Source organism: Crinia signifera, chromosome 1 (assembly GCF_055691185.1).
Source record: "Crinia signifera chromosome 1, ASM5569118v1, whole genome shotgun sequence".
NCBI lineage: Eukaryota > Metazoa > Chordata > Amphibia > Anura > Myobatrachidae > Crinia > Crinia signifera.
The window spans coordinates 125,047,200-125,072,311 of NC_139217.1; the positions used below are offsets into that span (position 1 = coordinate 125,047,200).

Below are 25,112 nucleotides of genomic sequence, written 5' to 3' on the forward strand. Positions count from 1 at the left end.
TGATCAGGCTGCAGCCTGGAGTGCTGGGTCCTGGATGGGCGCAACGCTTGCACAACGGTTTAATAAGCTTTCTTTTTTTTTTGTATAGTGCGATCCTGCGGCAGTGCGGCTGCGTCTTTCGTCTGCACTGTAATTGTCTGTGCACTCACCCACTCACTACAGCAGACAGTCTGCAGTGCAGCAATGACTGATTCAGTCATCATCGCTGCTGAGCACTGCCTGAGCTGCAGCGTTTTCCACATCTAGCTCCTCCTCACTCTGACAGAGAGAAAAGGAACCAATCACACAGCAAAATGTATGTAGAAGACCCCCTGTATAGAAAGTATGCCTAATGTAATGTTTTGGCAGCTAATAATGAGAATGTGCTACCACTAGACAACTCCTCACTCCGTTCTGCTTATGCTACTGCCCGATGACAGAAAATCTGACATCCAAAGTAGGCATTCCAGAACGCTAAGAAGGCCACCAGGGTGTCATTTTCAGCAGCAGAGTATGGTGTGGTGACTTTATTATTTGGGAAGTCCCATTGGGGACCCAAGGTGGGAGCTGTCTGGTCTGGTGCATATTATTGGGGGAGAGGAAAAGGTACAGGACGGTTTTATTACTGGGGAAGTGGGGGCTGTCTGGTGCATCATATTAGGGGGGAGAGAAGAGGGGGGCGGCCAGTTCTGTATTAGCCTTGGGTGGCTGGAACCCTTAAACAGAACCTGGATGTCATCAAACAGAAGCAGAGCTGGGCCATGAAACCTCCAGGAGGTTTAGCATAAGGATAAGGTTAGTCACTGCAAGCCTACACCAGTGCTATCTGTTGCCGCAAAAAACGCAATGCGATTAAGCAGCAATAAGCCAATTTTTTTTCTTTTAAAAAAAAGACTATAAAACATAGTGTTTTATTGTGTTACTTAATGCTATTACTTTTAAGGTGCGTACACACGGGGGGAGATATATTGCTAGCAATATATTGCTTGCAATATATTGCTGAGCAATATATTGCTCAGTGTCTCCTTTTCAACAAGCGACCAGAGATGGTCGCTGTTGAAAACGAACCTCTGCTGGGGGTGCCGCAGAGGTAATTAGCTGGTCGCAGGAGCAAGCTCCTGCGACCAGCGATTACAATGGGGCAGAAAACGGGAGCGCGCACCCGGCGATTTATCGCCGGGGCACACTCCCAATCACTGGCAATATGGTCGCCTGCAACCATATTCCCAGCGATTATAGCCCCTATCTCCCCCGTGTGTACACAGCATTAGTGTTTTTCCCTCTCATTTTCAGTCCCTCTTTTTTCTTACAAATCAAAGATTTTTTATTTTATTTAACCCCTTAAGGACGCGGCCTATTTGGGCCCAAAGGACGCAGCCCTATTTTTCAAATCAGACGTGTCAATTTATGTGGGAATAACTTTCTAATGCTTTTACTTATCCAACTGATTTTGAGATTGTTTTCTCGTGACACATTGTACTTTAAGTTAGTGTAAATTTTGGTCGATACAGTCTGTGTTTATTTGTGAAAAATACCAAAATGTCGTAAAAAAATTGAAAATTTAGCAATTTGCAAAATGTTAAATTTTCTGCTTGTGAGACAAATAATCATACCACTCAAAATAGTTAATAACTAACAAAGACCATATGTCTACTTTATGTTGCCATCATTATTTCAACCTCCTTTTAATTTTTTGGGACACTAGGAGGCTTAAAATATAAATAGCAAATTCTCAAATTTTCAAGAAAATTTCAAACACTGATTTTTTTAGGGACCATTTCAGTTCTGATGTGACTTTGAGGGACTTGTATGTGAGACGCCCCCATAAATGATGCCATTTCAAAAACTGCACCCCTCACAGTATTCAAAACAGCATTTTGGAAGTTTGTTAACCCTTTAGGTGTTTCACAGGAATTAAAACAAAGTGTAGGTGAAATTTCAAAATTTCATTTTTTTAGCAGATTTTCAATTTTAATACATTTTTCTAAGGAACACAGTAGATTTTACTAGAGAAATGTGACTAAAAATTGATTCCCCCAATTCTTTTCTTTTCATAAATATCCTATATGTGGCCCTAGTGTGCACGTTGACCAAACCACAGGCTTCATAATAGAAGGAGCACCTACTTGATTTTGGAGCCTCCTTTTTATGAGATTATTTTTTAGGCACCATGTAGGGTTCTAGGCACCATAAGATGCTAAAAGTTAGGAACCTCCCCAACAAGTGACCCCATTTTGCAAACTACACCCCTCAGGGAATTTATCTAGGGGTATAGTGTACATTTCAAACCCCCAGGGGTTTCACCAATTTTGGTACAACTGGGCTGTGAAAATGCAAAATTACATTTTTTTACACAAAAATGCAGTTCTGGCTCAAAATTTTTCATTTTCACAAGGAATGAAGGAGACAAAGCACCCCAAAATCTGTGCCGCAATTTCTCCCGAGTACGGCAATGCCTCATATGTGACCAAAAAATACCATTTGGGTGCATGGCAGGACTCAGAAGGGAAGGAGTGATATTTGGATTTTGCAGCACAGATTCTGGTGGAATGAATGGTGGGTGCTATGTCGCATTAGCAAGACCCCCGAAGCACCAATACAGTGGAACCCCCCCACAAGTGACCCCATTTTGCAAACTACACCCCTCAAGGAACTCATCTATGGGTATAGTGAGTACTTTGACCCCACTGGTGTTTTGTCAAATTGTTAGGCATCGATACGTGAAAATGAAAAATGTCATTTTTTTCATTAATTTGTAGATTCACCCCATAATTTTATACTTCCACAAAGGGCAATAGTAGAAAAAGCAACCCAAAATTTGTTACACAATTTTTCCTGAGTATGGCAATACCCCATATATGGTTGTAAAACGCTATTTGGGCAGACAGCAGGCTTCAGAAGGGAAGGTGCACCATTTGGCGTTTTTGGCGCAGATTTTGCTGGAATGGTTTTCATGCGCCATGTTGCATTTGCAGAACCCCTGTTGTATCAGAGCAGTCAAAAACCCCAACAAGTGATACCATTTTGTAAACTACACCCCTCAAGGAACTCATCTATGGGTATAGTGAGTACTTTGACCCCACTGGTGTTTTGTCAAATTGTTAGGCATCGATACGTGAAAATGAAAAATGTCATTTTTTCCATTAATTTGTAGATTCACCCCATAATTTTATACTTCCACAAAGGGCAATAGTAGAAAAAGCAACCCAAAATTTGTTACACAATTTCTCCTGAGTATGGCAATACCCCATATATGGTTGTAAAACGCTATTTGGGCAGACAGCAGGCTTCAGAAGGGAAGGTGCACCATTTGGCGTTTTTGGCGCAGATTTTGCTGGAATGGTTTTCATGCGCCATGTTGCATTTGCAGAACCCCTGTTGTATCAGAGCAGTCAAAAACCCCAACAAGTGATACCATTTTGTAAACTACACCCCTCAAGGAACTCATCTATGGGTATAGTGAGTACTTTGACCCCACTGGTGTTTTGTCAAATTGTTAGGCATCGATACGTGAAAATGAAAAATGACATTTTTTCCATTAATCTGTAGATTCACCCCATAATTTTATACTTCCACAAAAGGCAATAGTAGAAAAAGCACCCCAAAATGTGTTACACAATTTCTCCTGAGTATGGCAATACCCCATATATGGTTGTAAAACGCTATTTGGGCAGACAGCAGGCTTCAGAAGGGAAGGTGCACCATTTGGCGTTTTTGGCGCAGATTTTGCTGGAATGGTTTTCATGCGCCATGTTGCATTTGCAGAACCCCTGTTGTATCAGAGCAGTCAAAAACCCCAACAAGTGATACCATTTTGTAAACTACACCCCTCAAGGAACTCATCTATGGGTATAGTGAGTACTTTGACCCCACTGGTGTTTTGTCAAATTGTTAGGCATCGATACGTGAAAATGAAAAATGACATTTTTTCCATTAATTTGTAGATTCACCCCATAATTTTATACTTCCACAAAGGGCAATAGTAGAAAAAGCACCCCAAAATTTGTTACACAATTTCTCCTGAGTATGGCAATACCCCATATATGGTTGTAAAATGCTATTTGGGCAGACAGCAGGCTTCAGAAGGGAAGGAGTGCCATTTTATCACAGAGTTTGCTGGAATGGTTTTCGGGCGCCATCTTGCATTTGCAGAGCCCATATTGTACCTGTGCAGTGGAAATCCCAAGCAAGTGATACCTTTTTGTTACTAGCCCCCCTCATGGAACTCACGGCCGTAGTGAGCATTTTGACCCCACCGGTGTTTTGTCAAATTGTTATGGGCTGTGAAAATAAAAAAAAAACTAATTTTTTCCATTAATATGTAGCTTTAGATCAAAATGTGCCATTTTCACAAGGGTTAATAGGAGAAATTGTATAACATATTATGGGGTGCTTTTTCTCCTGAGTATGGCAATAGCATATATGTGTTTGTAAATTTCTGTTTGGACACATGGCAAGACTCAGAAGGGAAGGTAATGGCATGCGGCTCTTTGTACAAGCTGTGTGGAGTACATCTAAATACATTTTAAAACATTAAAATTCAAGGGAAGTGTGATATATCTTAAAACAATCTTTGATACACAAGCCGGGTTGTGTGGGGCAGGTTTCACATTGGTAAGTTGTGTCCTTTCTTATCCCCTTTTTGTAGCATACTCTACATCGTTTCTGGGACCTTCCTTTCTTTCCAGTGTGGGGGACTTCACTCGGAAAATGTTGCCCTGGTACAATTCGCGAGGCCTCGCTTCCAGAAGTACTAGGGCCCCCCTGTTCCTGGTTGCCAAAAATAAGGGCCTTTATTACTACCTCTTGGTACTCCAGGAATGTCCCCCTTTGGCCTGCAAATCGATGTAGTACAAATGCGTTGTACAGTGCCATTTGTATTATGTGTACAGCTAATTTTTTATACCAGAACCTTGTTTTTCTCATGGCACTGTAAGGCTTCAGCACTTGATCTGACAGGTCGACCCCCCCCATGTACCTATTATAATCCACAATGCAGCTGGGTTTTGGGGTTTCGGTACTTGTGTCCCGTACTGGGACAGGGGTGCTGCTATGGTCATGCACTGTTGTCAAGATAAGGACATCTCTCTTGTCTCTATACTTGACACACAGTACATTGTCGCTGCATAATGCCCTGCTCTCGCCCCTTCTAAGTGTTTGCCCAAGCAGCGACCTAGGGAGGCTTCTATTATTTTTACGTGCAGTGCCGCATGCCACAGTACTTCTGGAAGCGAGGCTTTTGAATAGTGGGACGCTGGTATAGAAATTATCCAGGTACAGGTGGTATCCCTGGTCCAGCAGTGGGTGCACCAAATCCCACACTATCTTCCCACTAATTCCGAGTAAGGGGGGGCATTGTGGGGGGGTCTATTTTTGTGTCTCTACCTTCATATATCCTAAATTTGTGTGTGTACCCTGATGTACTCTCACACAGCTTGTACATCTTCACGCCATACCTTGCCCTCTTACTTGGCAGGTACTGGCGGAATTGAAGCCTCCCTTTGAAATGTACCAGGGACTCATCTATTGAAATGTGCTTCTCGGGGATGTATGCCTGGGCAAACTTGGTACTAAAATGGTCTATTAGGGGTCTAAGTTTATATAACCGGTCATAATTGGGGTCATCCCGGGGTGGGCACTGTGCATTATCCCAATAATGGAGAAACCTAAGGATCGCTTCGAAGCGGGTCCTTGACATAGCCACACGGAACATTGGTGTATTGTATAATATGTCTGTGTTCCAGTAGGACCTAATCGTGGGCTTCTTCACTAGCCCCATGCACAGTACAAGGCCCCAAAATATAGCCATTTCATTTTTATGTACAGGGGTCCACTTGCGGGGCTGGGCATAATTAGAGGTGGGGTTTTGCTCAATAAATTGTTGGGCATAAACATTCGTCTGGGTGACCATTAGATTAACTAAATCATCAGTAATTTTTTTTTTTTTAAAAGTCCAGCTCTCTGAACCCTGCTGAATTGAATTGTATTCCTGGATTCGCTGTGAACTCAGGGACCTGGGGTACGTAGTTTTCAGTGGTTGTCCATGTGGGGTCAGAGGACTCGACTACTGCAGTGGGAGTCCTGCGTTGCCTCCTCGGGGGTTCATCAGAGTCACTAGATGATGAAGAGGATGACAAACGGAAATTTGTCTCATCCTCGCTAGCAGACTCAGTTTCAGAGGCCAGAAACGCGTATGCCTCCTCGGCAGTATATGTTCGGTGGGCCATAGTTTTATTGGTGTATGTATTTATGAGGTGCTTCAACACGTGTGGGGTTTTGTAGCACTGACAATGTGCAAATGTACTGCAAAAATTATGGTGTGCGAATGCACTGAAAAATTATGGGGTACAAATGCACTGAAAAATTATGGTGTACAAGTAACGCACAGAAAAAATTATGGGGTACAAATGCACCGAAAAATTATGGGGTACGAGTAACGCACAGAAAAAATTATGGGGTACAAATGCACCGAAAAATTATGGGGAACGAATAACGCACAAAAAAAATTATGGGGTACAAATGCACCGAAAAATTATGGGGTACGAGTAACGCACAGAAAAAATTATGGGGTACAAATGCACCGAAAAATTATGGGGTACGAATAACGCACAGAAAAATTATGGTGTACGGATAAGGTACAGAAAAATTATAGGGATCACAACACACAAAATTAGGTGGTGACTACAGGGAGGGTGATCACAGCACAGATGACCACAGGGAGGGTGATCCCAGCACAGATGACCACAGGGAGGGTGATCACAGCACAGATGACCACAGGGAGGGTGATCACAGCACAGATGACCACAGGGAGGGTGATCACAGCACAGATGACCACAGGGAGGGTGATCCCAGCACAGATGACCACAGGGAGGGTGATATAGGCAGGGGTGACCACAGGGAGGGTGATCCCAGCACAGATGACCACAGGGAGGGTGATCACAGCACAGATGACCACAGGGAGGGTGATCCCAGCACAGATGACCACAGGGAGGGTGATATAGGCAGGGGTATTGTGGTGATCAGTGCAATTTTACACAGCCTAAACAGCCTAAACTCTAACACAGCTCTGACACAGCTCTGACACAGCTTCTCCTTCCAAGGCTCTAACACGAGTGAGAGGGTTAGAGCCCGGGAAGAGAAGCAAAACATCCCTTTTTCAATAGAAAGGCTGTGATTGGTTAGTCAGGACTGACTGACCAATCACAGTGATCGGCGGGGCGGGACCACTCTGATTGGTCCGCCGGCGCACTGACACGATCGGCTGCTGTCGATGACAGCAGCCATCTTTACTATGTCGCCTTGTCACTTGACAAGGCGACATGACACGGCGGGGACGTACCGGTACGGCAAGGTGCGCGAACTACCCCGCTGCCGTGACGTACCGGTACATCCGCGGGCGGGAAGGGGTTAAAAGCCCTGTAAAAATAAAGCAGCCAGTATTTACCCTACACAGAAACAAAATAACTCTGCCAAATCTAATGGTGTGTACACAGCATAACTATCCCTGCACATATTACATTTTTCCAACAGCAGTGCAGCATGAGTTTTCAATTAGATACATTATGGAATTGTTTTTGGGCCCAACCCACTATTCATTTATTAAAAAGGGCATGCACATTTCACCAAACCAAGCACTTCAGCAACATGGACTGCCACTTTGTTTACCAAAGTGGTTGGCTTATTTGGGTCTCCACAAAATAAAACAATTTGGCAGTTTTCTTAAACCAAGTTACCAATGGGCTTAAGGCTAATATATCATCATACTCATCATCACCCTCATCGCTGTTGGTAATATCATCACACAATATTAGCTCATCCCAACTTCAATCTACCATTACAGTCTGTAATTGGTGCCACGCGTGACTTCCTCATAACATACAAAGGGGCAGATGTATTAAGCCTTAACAAGAGATAAATGCAAGGGTGATAAGGAGAGATAAACGTCCAGCCAATCACCTGCTAACTGCCATGTTACAGGCTGTGTTTGAAAAAAGTCAGTAAGGAGCTGATTGGCTGGACGTTTATCTCTCCTTATCAGCCTTGTATTTATCTCTTGTTAAGGCTTAATACATCTGCCCCAAAGTTCTTTTGGAGGATCCTCAGTTTTCCCACACCTTTTTGAAGCAGCAACAAAAACAAATACATTTATTCTCTGTAACCCTTTTTATTTATTTCTGACAAACGGTTGGTGGGCACACAGACATTGCACCCACTACGGACAATAACAGATGCTGTTTCAGAAAAGTTGCAGAAAAGTGATGGGTGTTCCTGGGTGGTGACTGGGAGGTGGCCATTAGCTCCCACCAAAATGGGTTTTTCAGTAATTTTATTATGAGGTGTCATGGGCACGTCAGTGAAATTGTCTGCATTCCCAGAGGCACAGCCACAGTCATTGGAGGCCAAGGCCAGGCAGAAATACTGCACCTGCCATACAGATGTTGCAGTTTTAGATGGAGTGAATGGTGGTCTCGTATAAGGTGGTGTGGTACTTATGTAGTATCTGGGCGCCCGATTTTTTGATTGTATGCCTTAACCAAATTGCACGCGATGCGATCGACCCGATTTTCCAGAGGATTCATTGTAAAAATGGTCTTGTTCATTTCCCTACTATCCAAGTAGGCACGGAGTTGGATATAAACCTGTGGCGAGCGAAGCGAGCCACCGAGCCCGAAGCGTGGCGAGCGCAGCGAGCCACCGAGCCCGAAGCGTGGCGAGCGGACGCAGATTATTTAAAATGTATTCCATGTCACCAAAATAATCTGCATGCGCTCGCCATGCTTCGGGCTCAGTGGCTCGCTTCGCTCGCCACAGGTTTATATCCAACTCCATGCCCACTTGGATAGTAGGGAAATGAACAGGACCATTTTTACATTGAATCCTATGGAAAATCAGGTCGATCGCATCGCATGCGATTTGGTCGGATGCGATGCGATCGTCCCGACCCGATTTCAAAATCGGGCGCCCAGATACTACATAAGTACCGGTGGTGTTATAGTTCTTGCACATTCATCCACATGGTTGTACACAAAGGAAGCAGTTTTTAGGCAAATTACAGCTTTCCAATCGGCAACATTCACTGCGCATTCACTTTTGCATGCTACTCAAAATCAGTTGCTTAGTCTCTAGTACATTTCAGGATGATGTCCATGCTACTGTGAATATCCATGCACATATACAGAGATAAGTACAATAAATACATGTCATTAGGTTATGTGATCATGAGCAATGTGAAAAAAAATCACAGGTTCAATTACTTTTGCAAATAATTAGGCCCAAACTGGGAAATGGACAAATTTTGTTACATAAATAATTGTGTTTACCTTTCTGTGTGAACCATTTTCATGTCGACCTTTTAACCCTGTGAACCTTTTTTACCTGTCGATTTTAGATACAATCAACCACTGTTGACCTTTTCATCCTGTTGACCATATAGGGTCAACCTATTCACTGTCTAGCTATTTTCTGTAGATCTATTATACCACATCCCGATGTTATTTCTTTTACAATTGTGCTAACATTGTACTGTATGTGTTTTGATGTCTCTGGTCTTGGATACTTGCATAGAAAGGCTTACCTTGGCCTTGGCATCCTCTTTGTCATCAGCTTTTACAGCCAGTAGCATTAATCTTAGAATAAACGAAATGCTTAGAGGAAATTGACCTTTTAGCTTAGGAACATTGGACTTCATGAGCCTTTTCACTTTTGCCATTGGAATATTGAAAAAGTATATACTTCCTAGTAGGTCTTGACCCCGTCTTCCAGCACGTCCTGCCATCTTAAAGTGGAGAAGAAGCAGTGTAAGCATATTTAGCTGCTATTGGCATATTACATCATCACACAATTGCAGCATACTGTACAGAGTAGTTCAAACAGTATTCTAAGAATATGCCTAAATGATCACATACTTAGGGCCTGATTCAAACCTGCCGAAGACTCGCTGTCCAGCGAGCAGGTAAACACCATCCCGCCAAATGCACTCCCCTGTGCAGAGCTGTGAACGTGTACGTAGCCATTGTTAAAACTGAATATAGGTGCAACAAACCCAAAGATGGGGTACATTATTTACAGTTATTGTGTACATTACAACCTGGTGTCTGAGGGTGTGAGATCTGTGGTACTGATTACTGTTTTTCTTTTAGTTTCTTCCTGTGAATGATATGATAAGTCCTTGTTTTGCGTTTAAGCTTCCATTGTGTCATTGTGTTTCCACAAGTTTTAGTAAATGGACACAGTTCATCTAAGCTAAAAGTATTATCAGGGGATAAATATATATAGCCCTTGCTAGATCCCCTCCACTGGCGAGAGATGGCAGAGAGGCGCTCCATCTGACGGGGACGCACAAGCATCTCACATGCACGCACGTCCCGGTATCTCAGCGGCAGGGAGTGGAATCCCTGGCCATCTTCGCTTCAAGGAGACGGGCAGGGTTAGGGCGGGGGTTGCAGGGGGCTGCGGGCACCAACTGGGGAGCACCACGGAGGCGGCGGTGGGCTCCGATGGAACGGGGATGGCGGTCCTGGTGATTGGTGATGGAATCGCTAGGACCTGTTCAAATGAGAGGAGGTCCATTTGTGTGTGTGTGTGTATATAGTCCAGGCAGTTCGCACACCTAATGGAGCATCATCAGAGTGCCCAGGCCACATAATGATAAATGTAGAATAAACAAAGAAGCCAGCACATCCAGTTCAAAGGAAAAAAAGTTTTATATCTTGCAGAAAAAACGTGGTCAAATAGTAAAATACAAGCTGGACACACCATAGGCAATCGGATCAAAATACAAAAGTACAGTCCATGTGTAAAAAGTTACCACTGTCCAATGTGAATACATGGTGGTCCACTGTCAAGCCACTGATGCCCGACGGCCGTTTCGGTGTGTTCCGCCGTCACACCGAAACGGCCGTCGGGCATCAGTGGCTTGACAGTGGACCACCATGTATTCACATTGGGCTGTGGTAATTTTTCAAAATGTTTTCAAAATTTTCTTTAAGTTTACACGGGAATACCTCTGGCAATGTGGAGTTCATTTGGCGGATTTTATTAATTAACTGAATAGATTCAGTCAACGCCAAACCTTGAGTTTCAAGCTTTTTAATACTCTCAGGTATATGGGAAAAATGAGTTCTAATCACAGCTATGTTTTTTTTTAATACTACAATCATGAAATGCTTCTTTGCACTGACAAACTGCCATAGCCTCTGCACTATCAAAGTCATTTACTACACCTTTGATGGCGTCAAAATGTTCATTGTAAAACAGTACAGCTTCAATCCACGTTCCCCATCAAGTTACCACTGGTTCGGGAGGTAAAGGCACATTAGGCAGTTTTTCTTTATAGGCCTTATTGCGAGCAGGTGCTTTAAGAAACACTTTCTTTTTTGAAGAAATTAGTGTATTATTATTCTCAAATGTGGATCGTACTTCTTCAGCGAGTCAATGTACTCCTTGAGCAAAGCATGTCACATGAATCAAATTGAGATAAAATACTTGAAGGGCTTTGGCTGCCTTGATCATATAAAAAGCAGCATCTGAGAGAAATATAAACACTCTTTCATCTGCAGAAGAATCAGGAAATATTTTTTGTAAACCCTCATTCACAAATCTGGCGATCTTAGAATGATTTGTCTTTGCAAGTTCTTTGCATGCCACCAAATAGGAAGGAGAAGGCTGTAGTTTTAATGCACTGACAATTAAATTTGCAATGTAACGGCCACAACTGTCGGTAGTTTCATCAGCTGAAATCCAAATAATGGTATCCTTGACTTCATTGCGTATTTCTTCCAGAACATGTAGGAAAATTGTTGGTATGTAATTTTTACGCAATGTTTATTCGTCTGGTATATTTTGATTCAAGCAATATTTTCCCAGAAAATCTTTGAAGGTAGGATTTGTAAGTTTGTAAAGAGGAATATTACTTGCAAGCAATGCTTCACATAAATCCATGCTAAATAAATTTTTTTTGTTTGCCTTTGGAAGTGGAATCACTTCTACTTGCCACTGTTATAAGTTGTTGTCGAGGGCCTTTCTTTTGCAATCCTGCGATATGAAGAGTTGTCTTGACATGTTAGTCTATTTGAAACTTTTTTGTGCACAAAATATTTTTCTCGCAAACTCAACAATATAAAACATTTCCGTCATATGTAACTGTTCCAGGATACTTAGCTATCCATGAATAGACCCTTTTCTTTGTGGGAGGCATGGTATCTGAATGATAAGATGGATGAGCTTAGTTCCCCTCCTGCAAAATAACAATTTATGTCTCTGGCTGGGCCTCTTCTTAAGTAAGGGGGCTGTACTAATATTGGAACTGTCTTTGCTCCCTTAAGTTCACACTAGCCAAAATTTGGCCATGGTGGCCAGACTCACGGTTTCCTCTACTCTCATGGACACCGACATCTGTCGCATCTACCTTTCCCTTGATCACAGGAGCAGGGTGATGGGGCTGCTGGATGTTCCCTGGGCTTCAGTGGCACCTCCGCTTAATGCAGGCTGCCTTCCACTCAGGGCCTTTGCAAGGTTCCCCAGAACCCTATTCAAAATTTCAGCTTATTGCCTCACCTGCAGGGATGAAGAAGCCAGGTAAATTGTAACACAAGACTTGGGCATATGAGAGGGGAGGGACAACATGGGGATATGAGTGGGGTGGGAGGGGATGAAGTAACACAGGGCATGAGGGCATGACACAGGACCTCGCAAATGAGAAGGGGAGGGTATGCCACAGGATATGAGGGGGAAGAGGCATGCAACACCTGGGTATATGAGGAAGGGGGGTTAGAGGAGGGACAAGGGACCTGGAGATATGAGGGGGGACGAGGAACACAGGACCTGGAGACATAGGCAGCACAGACTTGTAGTGGTTAACATTACTGCCTCACAGAGCTGAGGTCATGGGTTCGATCCCCACCATGGCCCAACTGTGCAGGGTTTGTATATTTTCCCCGTGCTTGCGTGGGTTTACTCCGGGTTCGCCGGTTTCCTCCCACAATCCAAAAATATACAGGTAGGTTTATTGGCTTCCAACAAAATGAACACTAGAATGTCTGTGTGTGCGTGTACATGTGGTAGGGAATATAGATTGTAAGCTCCAATGGGGCAGGGACTGATGTGAATGTTCAAATATATTCTCTGTAAAGCGCTGCGGAATATGTATGCGCTATATAAGAAACTGTTAATAAATAAATAGGCAAATCTAGAAATATGCTAATGAGTGGTCCCAGACTCCCTCCATTCCAACACTACCTCAACCCATCCACCCATTCCCCATTCCTCCACATTCCCCATTCCTCCCCACCTCCACACCCCAACCCCCATGAGTGAGCAATTCACCCTGCATTCAGTATCAGTTAAAAAAAAAGGGCCAGGAGGGGGGGACAGATTACCACATTTTTATTTTTAAGGCCAGGGCAGGGCACTGGACAGGGCACTGTGCACGGGCAGGGCAAGGCAATGCGCAAATGACACAAGTGAGTCACTAACCGGCGCCCACAGGAGTCAGGAGTCAGACTGGAAAAAACACAAAATTTGAACAGCGCTGTGTGAAATAATAGAATAGTTTATTAAAATAATAATAATATTAGTATCACAAAGACGGCAACAAGGACAAGACAGACAACATTGAAAAATGATTCCCAAGCTCCTGGTTAGTCAGCGCAATCAATGCATGCATGTCCTTCCATTTAAATACTTGAAAAAGCTTATTAGGCCGGTTAGTAGTTTTAGTTCTCAAATCTACAGTCCTCACCTATGTGCACATAGAATTTAAATTTATTTATACTTAGGCGTTTGCTTTAGATATGCGGTAAGGGTTTCGGGCTCCAAGCGTCCTAGCATGCTGCCCCGACTGCTGGTGAAGTCCAGAATCTGCGGTCTTTTCCGGGCACCTTTTCAGCTGGATCTCTTAGATAGAGCGGTAGCCGAGCTCAATCCCCTTCAATCCTTCATCTACGCGTTTCATCGCCTTGTGTATAATCAGTGGCTTCCTCAGGAGGTGTGGACTGACAGTCTTTCATTCCCTGCCGCCGCATCAGACTGGACTGACAGTCTTTCAATCCCGCCGCCGCGTGACTGAGACCCCGTCCCTGCAGTGCTGGCTGCTGCACACACATGCTAGCCGCAGCAGCAGCACGTGGAGGAGAACAAACAGTGTTGGAGGGAGCCGCCTGGCGCTCACGCTCCAGAGGACCATGGGAGGAACTGCGTGCAGTCGGACATGCGCGCAGCCCTCCTGTGGCCATCTTTTTGGAGTAAAAACCGGGCTGCGGCGGTGAATATATATTTTAAGGTACAGAATGCCGGGCAGTGGAATTGAGGGGGGGGGGGGGTAGGCACGGGGGGGGGGGGGGCACAGGACCTGAAGATATGAAAGAGAGGGGGGGATGTGAGGGACACAGAACATACAGTATTGCATCAGTGGTTTCTTCACCTGGAAATCCGCCACTCAACTACCATGCTGCGCACCCGCTCCGGTCAGATGTGATTTGGCTGGGTTTGCCTGATAGTAACCAGGCTCTTGGTAGCGCACTGGCAGCAAGAAATTAGGGGCCAAAATCCCTGGTGCATGTGCGATGACGCCTGCAGAGTACTTGTGTGGATGACGCTCTGTTTCTATGGTTCTTAGCTCCTCCTTCCTGACTGCCCAATCCCTGGCGCTGCTTCAGGTGCCACTCTCCGCACCTCATCTCTGGCCTCCCGTCCTGCAGCTGTCTCTCTTCCTCCACTGCAGACACCCTAGCCAATTACAGTAGGTCTCACCTTCTGTCAATCAGCCTCCCGGGTGAAAAAAATGCACCAGCACCAGATTTTAGCAAAATATGCAATAACCCGTGACAATGGGCAAAATATGCAAATGCATATGCAATATACAAATGCATATAATCCATTCTCTAGTGATAAGTATAGCCACAACGTTGTATTTTGCGGTTGTGCTTTTTGGATTAACCCTTTCCCTGTTACACTGGAGTAAAAACCTTGATTTTGCTCTGAACACTTTTGTACTTGGATATACATTTCTTTATACTGTATATTGTAGCACCCACTATATTTAAACTAAACACTGTGAATACGGGGGGACAATCGTTCACCATCAAATAAATTCCCCCTTTTGCTCACAGCGCTGAGTAAGCCAGTACTCACTTGTGGCTGAGAAGGCCATGGGTAGAAGGAGACCACTGATAATACCAGCAGCCCTCCCTCCCAATGGGTGGGAAACATCTGCATTTTTTGGGTGATGGCCAGACAATTCCGGTGGCACGCTCCCAAATACACGCAGATTGTCAATCACACTGCTTACCATGTGGATGCATGGTCATTCGATAATCGTTTAGGCTGCAAATTCGCAGCTCGGCGAGTGGGTCTGAATGACCCCCTTAGCGAGACAGAAGGTTGGGAAAATTTAAATGTGAACTGAAGGTGCCCAATTGTGGAGTACCGTTAAGTGTGTTTGCTCCAAATACTTCAGTATCCCATTTTTAAAAAGATGGTCACAGGGTTTTTACCCATTGTTTGCATGATGGCAGGTCTGTGTTGAGCTCTGCCCTCAACATTCAATTGCTTTGCACCTGAGCCTCTGTGATGGCTAGCATTTGCATTTGCTGAGTCTGCTGGGTGGCGGCTACATTAGTTAAGGCCCAGAAGATTTCCTCCATCTTGCTATTTGAGGCAATGGTATAGTGAATTTGGGAATTGGGCCTCCCTTACACTGTCCCTCCAGTGACTGGCCAGCCAATTTAGGACACTTGGAAGAACAGAAAAAGATTGCTCTTAGTGCTGTAATTCCTGATCAGTTAAAGTGCAAGCCTATTAATTAATACAAAAAGCAAACAACTGCTGCTGCCTCCATTCAATTACTGCTAATTGAAATACAAAAATTTGAGAAAAAAAGACAGAAAGGCATTCCAGCGAATTGTCTGTTGGATAGATAATCTTTTTTAATAAAGATTTATTTTGGATAAAACAACTTATAATAATAATAATAATAATAAAATATATATTTATTAAAAAGGGCAATCAAGACAAGCAATACTGTGAACCTGTGACTTTTGTTACCATCAGTAAGCACCATCACAACGGCACATTAATCAACTATTGGCCATACATCATTGCCCAATTAAGACAGTATTTTTTGCTCATACTAATAAGTGTCGGACAAGTACAACTCATATTGGCGCAGTGGACACTGTTATAAAGAAACACAAATGCTGATTAAGCAATGAGGGAGCATAAACCACTGATGGGTTCCTGCAGGTTGCACTTTGTAGCTAGTCATGTGATATGATAATGAAGATGGGCATAAGGCCTATCAGAGCAGGGGGTGGGATTTAGACAGGGTAGGAAAGATCACTTGCTAGATGTGAACTCCCTCTGTCCTGCGAAGCCCCACCCACCCTTCCCTATTTCCCTTCTTCGGCGGTGGTAAAGAATGGTCAGCCTTTAAGAACTCTGTGCGTGTGTAGATAGTGGGGTGCACTCTCCCTTGACATAGATTGTCATGGGCCATGCTTCTGCACGGGGGATGGCCACACCAACTGCCTGGGTGGATGACCAGGGAGAGTGATCACCAGCGATGGTGTGTATGTGTAGTGATCTTTAACCCCACTTTCCTATAGTGACGGTTCTTTAGTGCCGCTACCATCTATAGTCACATTGTTTAATTGTCAAAAATAAATTTGACATTCTTTTTGAAACGTCAGCACTTTGTGTCCGTGTCTTTATTTTAGGTTACGGTTTTTAAGTTAAGGTTTAAGTTATGGTTTAGTGGAGTGGTTCCCAAACTGTGCGCCTAGGCTCCCTGGGGTGCCTCAGAGCACTTGCAGGGGTGCCTCGGTTTGGTTGTCCAGAACCAATTAAAATTATGGTCAATGTAATAGGCAAAATCAGTGCTGGTGGCTTCCAGTTTTTAAATATGTGGATAAACAGAAGTGAATTCTGTCCCTCACCACATAACTGGACCTAAGGATGACATATAAGCACAACTTATTTAATTTAATATTGTTTTCTGAAATTCTCAGTAGCAAACTTTGCACCTAGGGGTGCCTTGACAAATATTCTGATAATCTAGTGTGCCGTGATGCAAAAAAGTTTGAGAACCACTAGTGTGTTAATTGTAAAGTGTGGACCTGGGGATACCCGATGGTGAGTTTATTATCCAATTATCCAATAAGAGAATCGGGGATGTTCGGCATCTCTTAAAAACACCATCACTCTTGCAGACCAGAAATTATACATTTGTATGTGTATATTTTCTTGAATATCATAATTAATTGATCACATAATTTTTATTATACCTTGTCTTGATTGCCCTTTTTAATAAATATATATTGAATAATATTATAAAGTGTTTTATGCAAAAAAAATCTTTATTAAAAATGATCTATCTAACAGACAATTTGCTGCACTTCCTATCTGTCTATTTTTCTCAAACTTGTAGCATCTTAGCTGCCAACAGCTGCTGCTTAATACCCACTAGAGAGGAACAACAAAACAATACCCCCCTCCCAAAAAAATAAAAAATAAATTAATCTTGGATTTTCATAGAAACAACTTATTTTACATATCTTGTGCAGAGTTAATACACTCTAATTTATGTTTACAGGTAATTAACTATTAGTAGTAAAAAGTTATCAAATTATAATAAGCCTATTTACGTTAACTACTGGACCATCAGAAAAGATATAGAGAAACAGTATTTACTCTAAGGGCCTTATTGTAGTTCACTCTTTCTGACAAAATTCTTCTTAGATGGACAAAACCATGTGCACTGCAGGGGGGCAGATGTAAGTTGTGCAGAGATAATTAGATTTGGGTGAGTTATTTTGTTTCTGTGCAGGGTAAATACTGACTGCTTTATTTGCACACTGCAATATAGATCTCACTTTGAAGTAAAACTCCACCCAAATCTAAAGGCCCCCTTACACTTGTTCAACTTATTGATCAACAAATTGAACCTGATTGACTCGAGATTTATCCTATGTGCAGGAGGTTCAATCTCTTCCAATCTCTTGGTTATACCCAATGGCAAGGGATTGTGGATTGTGTCCTACACATCAGGCACATAAGATTTTGTCAGACAGGCACATCAGATGTTGTCAGATAAATTGACTCAAATTGGATCAAATCTCACAAAATCTCACAAGAAGGGGCCCTTTACTCTCTCTGCACATGTTACATATGCCCCACCTGCAGTGCACATGGTTTTGTCCATCTAAGAAGGATTTTGTCAGAAAGAGTGAACTAGAATAACCCCCTAAGTATTGCACTCCCCGTTGTCTCTTCATTACCTACTCTGCCTCTCCCCTATTTCCTATACTCCTCCCTTTGCAATTTATTTCACATCCAAAATCTTTACTATCCACCAATTAATCCTCCTTTCTCTCCTTCAAATCTGTCATTCTTTACACCTGTTACACAGAATAAAGTCCACACCATTCTTTCATACTCTCCACATGAACCATTGACCCCATTAATTCTTGTCCCTTCCCTTTATTCTCTCCTGACACCTGCTATCCTGCTATATACCTTTTTATTCATGTATTTATTTACGATACTACGTTTTGTAGAACCTTGCAAAATTGTTTTCACATCTGTGCAAAATGTAACTGTCTGACTATTGCCTAATATTTTTGAATAAAGTCTTTTTATTGAAAAAAAGTGTTTATACAGAGTAAGACATCACATCAAGTCCAACGCATACAGAGATGACAATAGTATTTCCAATGCAAACATATACATAGTGTACAATGAAAAATAATGTCATTTTTATATAAAGCATGAGAATAAAGTACCAATGTCAAAAGTATACGATGTCTGTATTCTGTCCAACCCTCACATCAGTATAAGGTTGTTAATTTTATAATACTATTGCCTAATATTTAACTCAAAACTTTTATTTACATAATTAAGATGTGATGTGCTCAAGTTAATATTAGGGGTCTTCTAATGGAGACCGATTTTGGTGGCCATGCGGGACACTGGCCTAACTCAGATGTTTTTTAAAGAGGCAATCACTTACGTGGCATGGTTTTATATTGTCATTTAAATAATAAACATCTGAGCTTGTCTGGCTTTCCGCACAGCAGTCAAACTCTGATGTCATTACATCCGGCCCAATATGGGCATTACGGATGGTGTAATGGTTAGCATTACTGCCTCACAGCACTGAGTTTATGGGTTCAATTCCCTAACCTAACTGTGCGGAGTTTGTATATTCTCCCCGTGCATGCGTGGGTTTCCTCTGGGTACTCCTGTTTCCTCCCACAATCCAAAAATATACTGGATAATACATAAAATAAACATATAGAGTATATAAAGCAATTTAGGTCTCTCTGTTATTAGTTTCAAATTGTGGATAACAAATTTTCGGATAACATGGTGTTGCTAGCTGATCCTCAATGAATGTTTCTTTAATTAATTTAAAAAAAAGCATAATTATTAGTATTATAATTAGTATTATTATTAGCAGTGGCTCCGAGCTTTTTAGGTTGGCTGGCTGCTGCTATCCATGATAGTGAGGAGAGTCCTGTGTCTCAGGTGCTTGCACCTTAGCAATAGAGCTTGCATGAGCTAGTGTCCGGCACAAGCAGCGGCTTTACTGCACATGCATAAAACCCCGGCTTCAATGGGCTGCATTTGCTGTAGCCCATAAAAAGTTGGCTAGGGTTGACAAGACTGGGAGTGGCTTCCCACAGGAAGACAGCTCTCTGCTTATCGCAGCCCAGACTGGCAGTCCTGGAAGGATGGACCACCTCCCAATGACATTGCCTGTCATGCGGGTGACTGTGAGGTAGGATATGAAATCACTGCCAGTTACAGTGAAGCCACTGAGCCAGTACAGTCACACATACTGCAACTTACACACAAAGCCATAAACCAAACTACACCAACGTACAGTACATATCTTCTCTTATCTCAAAATATCTTCCAACATGACCTCTACGCTCCTCCCAAGATCTGTGTCTCTCATCCACACTCATTACTCGCTCCCATTCCAGACTGCAGGACTTTCTTCGGGCTGCACCCACTCTGTGGAATGCCCTCACAAGCACAATAAGACTCTCCTCCAGTCTCCAAACCTATAAGCGTTCCCTTAAAACTCATCTCTTCAGGCAAGCTTATCAAATTCAAGAACCAGTCACAGAACTTTGCATTCTGGTGGAATCGATGCAATAAAGAATACAGTCTCTATAGGGAATGCCTATTTCCCTATAGATTGTAAGCTTGCGAACAGGGCCCTTCTACCTTTTGACTGTCTGTAAATACCCTGTTTGTTGCATCACTGTCTCCTTTGTAAAGCGCAACAGAATATGCTGCGCTACTGTATATAAGAAACTGTTAATAAATAATAATAAACTGACTCAACTGAGCTCAGTGAAGTGGTGAATTTTACTGGGGGGCTGCAGTCCTTCAGAGTAGTGGAAATAGTGCCAATATTTAAAACGGGGAAAAAAAGATGATCCATATAGACCAGTGAGCCTAACATTAGTTATAGGAAAATTATTTGTGGGACTATTAAGGGATTGCGTACAGGCTTATTTAGAGCATGATAAGATAATTAGTAGGATCCAGCATGGGTTTGTTAGGGAAAGGTCATATCAAACCAACCTCATTCATTTCTACGAAGTAGTCAGCGCAAACCTTGATAAAAGTGAGGCGATCATTGTGTTCTATCTAGATCTTGCCAAAAGCCTTTGACAGTATATTACATAAGAGGTTAATCCATAAATTATAGGTGCCGGGCTTAGGGAGAAAAATGTGTACCTGGGTAGGAAACTGGCTGCATGACAGGGAACAGAGAGTGCTATTAAATGGTTAAATTTCAAATTGGATCCCAGTTTTAAGTGGGGTGCCACAAGGCTATGTACTGGGGCCGCTGCTCTTTAACATTTTTATTAACAATATTGAGGAGGGAATACAAAGCACTGTGCCCATCTTTGCGGGTGACACCAAATTGGGCAGGGTGATCAAAAGGGAGGAGGATGTCTCCTTATTATAGAAGGATTTAGATCAACTGGAGATGTGGGTGCATGAAAGTAATATGCGATTTACACTAACGGATGTAAGGTCATGCAGCTTAAAAAAGAACTAGCGGGCACCCTACAAATTAAATGGAGAAGGATCTAGGTGTACTAAACAATAACAAACTAGGATGTACTGTTCAGTGTCAAGGAGCAGCAACCAAGGTGAATAGAATCCTGGATTGTATTAAAAGGGGCATAGAAGTAAGGGAGGACACTGTAATCAAGCCACTCTACATAGCACTAGTAAAGGCCTCACCTTGAGTTCGGGGTGCAATTCTGAGCTCCACATTATAAAAAGAATATGGTTTGGTCCAACGTTGGGCAACCAAAATAATTAACGGGATGGAGGCATTAAGCTACGAAGAAAGATTAGCCAAACTAGGACTATTTATGCTTAAAATGACGTCGAAAGTGAAAAGGTTGATGGGGTCAAGAGGTCAACAGAGTTAAAAGGTCAACATGGGCCTTTCATGTTTTTTTGGGGTGTGTACGTCAAAAAAGGTTGACATGGACACTGTATGAGTTCCATGTACCCATGCATGGCTCGCTGTGCTCCCCATGCTTCGGGCACGGTGCATCGCTGTGCTCGGCACACTAATATAATTGAACTTTATGCCCACATAGATGGTAACGTATGAACAAGTCTTTTTTTCTCAAAAAAAAGTCATTAAAAACTTGTGTCGACCCTTTTCATGTCAAAGGCACGTCAACATTTTGACTGTCGACCCTTTGACCATGTCAACATTTTGACTGTCGACCTTTTTAACCATGTCAACCTTTTGACCATGTCAACCATTTTAACCATGTCGACCTTTTGACTGTCAACCTTTTGACCATGTTGATCTTTTGACTGTCGGCCTTGACACTGTAGATCTAATGACTGTATACCTTATACAAATTTATCAAAAGTGCAACCATGGTGGTAGGCTGTGAGGGGACAACATACACAGCACAGGGAAAGACTGATCTGCTCACCGTCACATCGATAATGTGCTTAGCATTTCGCTACACAGTTGCTACGGACTTCTCCATGGCTGCGCAGACTAGCTGAGAAGCGGAGAAGAAAATGACAGCTATATTCTGGGTTGCAACGGCTGCCTGAGATGTCACTCAGCCACAGTGGCCCTAAAACCGAGCGGTCTAGACACGCCTGCATTGTCCAGACCTCACCCACAAATGCAATTTTGATGGCCAGCACTGAAACTGTAATCTCCTGTGATCCCAGATTCAGTGCTCGTGCATGTGCGCTATGGCGTGCAGAAATTGCAGAATACCAATTTCCACACTCTGAGGCCAGGTCTGAATCAGGCCCTTTGTTAAAAAAACTTTTGTTGTGGGTGTTTTTGAGGGTGGGAGTATCAATCAGACTGTACACAGGTTTGCACCATTATTTAACATAAAGTATATTGCAGGTTGTAAAGTTGTATTCGGTAAGTGTGCTAAGGCATTTCCAACCAGATGACTGAATTAAAATAACTGATGTACTAATTAAGGCAACAGTGCTAAAGCATGGATATCACTAAAACCTGCACTGTAAGTGTGCTTTGAGGAATGAGTTTGGGCACAGGTTCTCAATGTCGCCATGTCATGTGCAGCCATTCAATAATTGCGAGATTTGCAAATCTTCCAATAAGTGATCCATGCTGAATAACTTCCATAAATGGGAGGACAACAATCTAACTTCTATGCCTCCTCAAAAAGGCTATCGACATACAATAGTCAGGGGTGTAGGGAGGGAGGACCCGGTGTAGCACAAGCTCCGGGCGCTGGAAGATCACAGAGGCGCCGTAGCCGTGCTCCGCCGGCTCCCCCGCCTAGCACGCCTGCTCCCCTGCTCTCCCGTCCGCCCGCTGTGCCCGGCTGTTTAAGAGGTGGTCAGGGCCGGCGCTGAGCAGCACCTGCAAAGCAGGGAGGTGCCGGGCTGGAGATGCGCTCCACCCTGCTCCGCAGACCCTGCTGCTGTGCGCTTCTGCAACTGTCTGCGCTGCGCCTGTCAGTGTCAGCCTGTATGACAGCGCAGCGCAGGCAGCCTTTGTCACTGACCACTCTTCCACTCTATCTGGCACCTAGGTCCTGACTCCTGAGTGACCAGCAGCCTCTCTCCCTCCACCCACTTCCTACATAGTGTCCTGGGCCCGGCCCCCACCTCCTCCTTCCCTCCTTATCCTTGTGAATATGGGTCATTGTGTGTTTTGTAACGTTAAAGTGGGTCACTACGTGTTGTGTAAAGTGAATGTGTCACTATGTGGGTTATAACGTAAATATGGGTCACTACATAAGTTCAGATAGTGGTAGATGCTCAATTAGTTCAGTAATATTACTCAGGTGCATGAGTGAGGGGTTAATACTGAGTAAGTAATCAAGACATTTTCCCCCCAGCACACTGAGTAGTATTAGTAACCAATCTTGAACACTACATGATAATAGAATTCAGAGATATTGGTTATCTCCCACTCTTAACCGTCTCGCAATAATTGAAATATGTCTCTCTTCCTCTGACTCCACCTCCCATGCTGCTCCACGTTATCTGGCTTTTCTACCCCATTCACCTCTGTGTGACGACCATCTACTGATCCCCTGGCTGCTCCTCCCCATTCTCAAAAACTTCACTGGCCTCCCCACTTCCTCTTTTATGACCTCTGCTCTATCATCCTCAGTGACTTTAATACCCTATTGACATGTGTAAACCAGCATACACCCTCTCCTTTGGCCTTTCCCAATTAACCATTTTGGCCACTCACTCGAGCTTGATTTCACCCATCAGTGTGATCGATCTGACATTTCCAATTCTCTCTTCTCCTTCTCCCACCATCTACAGGTTTTCACCCTCTCCTCTCTTCCTCACTCATAGGCCCACCATCACCAGACGCAATGTTGAGTATTTCAATCCCACTATCTCAACATCCCTCAATATTCTCCTTTCTTCTCTATCCTCCATGGCCTGCCCCAACCAGGTGTTCTCCTTCTATAACTCCACCCTCGCCTCCACAGTTGATTTTGTTGCCCCCATATCCTCTGTGACCCACAACCTTGGCATTCCAGAATGACCAGATTCCTGCAAAAATGCTCATGCACAGCTGAGCACCTCTGGGGGAAATCTCAGTCTCTGGCAGACCTCCTCCTTTATTTTTCTTCCTACAGCTCCGCCCTCTCCATCACTAAGCAATTATTTTTCAATGATTTATCTCTTCTTAGTTCTTCTGTCCATGCTGTCTCATTGATACATCCAACACTCTCCTACAGCCCCCTCCCCTCCGTCCTCACTGGCACTGACTTTGCATCCCTTTTCTCCTCCAAAATTGAGGCAATACAACACAAAATCTCCTCATGTCAGCCCCTAACATCCTCTATCTCCAGCTCCTTCCACCCTACCACAGACTAGGAAGTCCACGCCCTCATATTATCCTCCTCCCATCACCAACTGCCACATGGACCCCTCCCAACTTTTCTGATACATCTCCTCCACTGCCTGTTCCCCACCTTGCTCACCTCTTATCCTATTACTCTATAGCAGCATTTTTCCCTCACCATTAAAACATGCCCTTGTTTCTTTAATTTAAAAAAAACCCCAACCTTGATCATTTCTCACCCACTAGTTACTTTTCAGTCATCTTTTTCTGTTACAGTGCATCTGATTTGTAAAACTGTGCAAATCAGACGCACAAACAGCTTCTGCTGATCATACCTTTATAAAAATCCAGGCAACACTCTTCACCCCCCCCAAACATAGCGGCATGTCACTCATACTGTGGACAACAGGGGCTGCGCAACACCACAACCATTAAATGGTTGTATGTTTTACATTAAAACATTCGTATTTGAAATATCAACCTTAAATGCATAATAAAACAGGCTGCAAGTTCACAGATGCGATAGGGTATATAATATGCATTGAGAGACCATTTAATGTATACTATACCTGTCTGTAGTTCAGAGCATCCAGGAAAACTGAATCCTGTAGGAAAACCACAGATTTACATGGCATGTTGATCCCTAGAGCAAGTGTACTAGTGGCTGTAATAACCTGAGAAGAAAGAAATAGAATCTTAATGTACAAAAAATTTTTCCCCAACTTATTTATCATCCATGAAGGTGGTGCAAGATAGCAGCACTTATTGGTCAAGT

General features: G+C 43.3%; 1 protein-coding gene across 1 annotated transcript in view; it reads right to left on the reverse strand.

The window, feature by feature from the left end:
* Positions 1-25,112, reverse strand: part of LOC146060116 (putative ATP-dependent RNA helicase DDX60) — a 370,150-nt gene that overhangs the window by 88,256 nt on the left and 256,782 nt on the right. Inside the window, exons 31-32 of the mRNA XM_083173025.1 lie at positions 24,907-25,011; positions 9,554-9,754 (exon numbers count right to left, since the gene is read on the reverse strand). Of these exons, the coding sequence (XP_083029151.1) occupies positions 9,554-9,754; positions 24,907-25,011 (306 nt within the window). The remainder of the gene's footprint in view (positions 1-9,553; positions 9,755-24,906; positions 25,012-25,112) is intronic.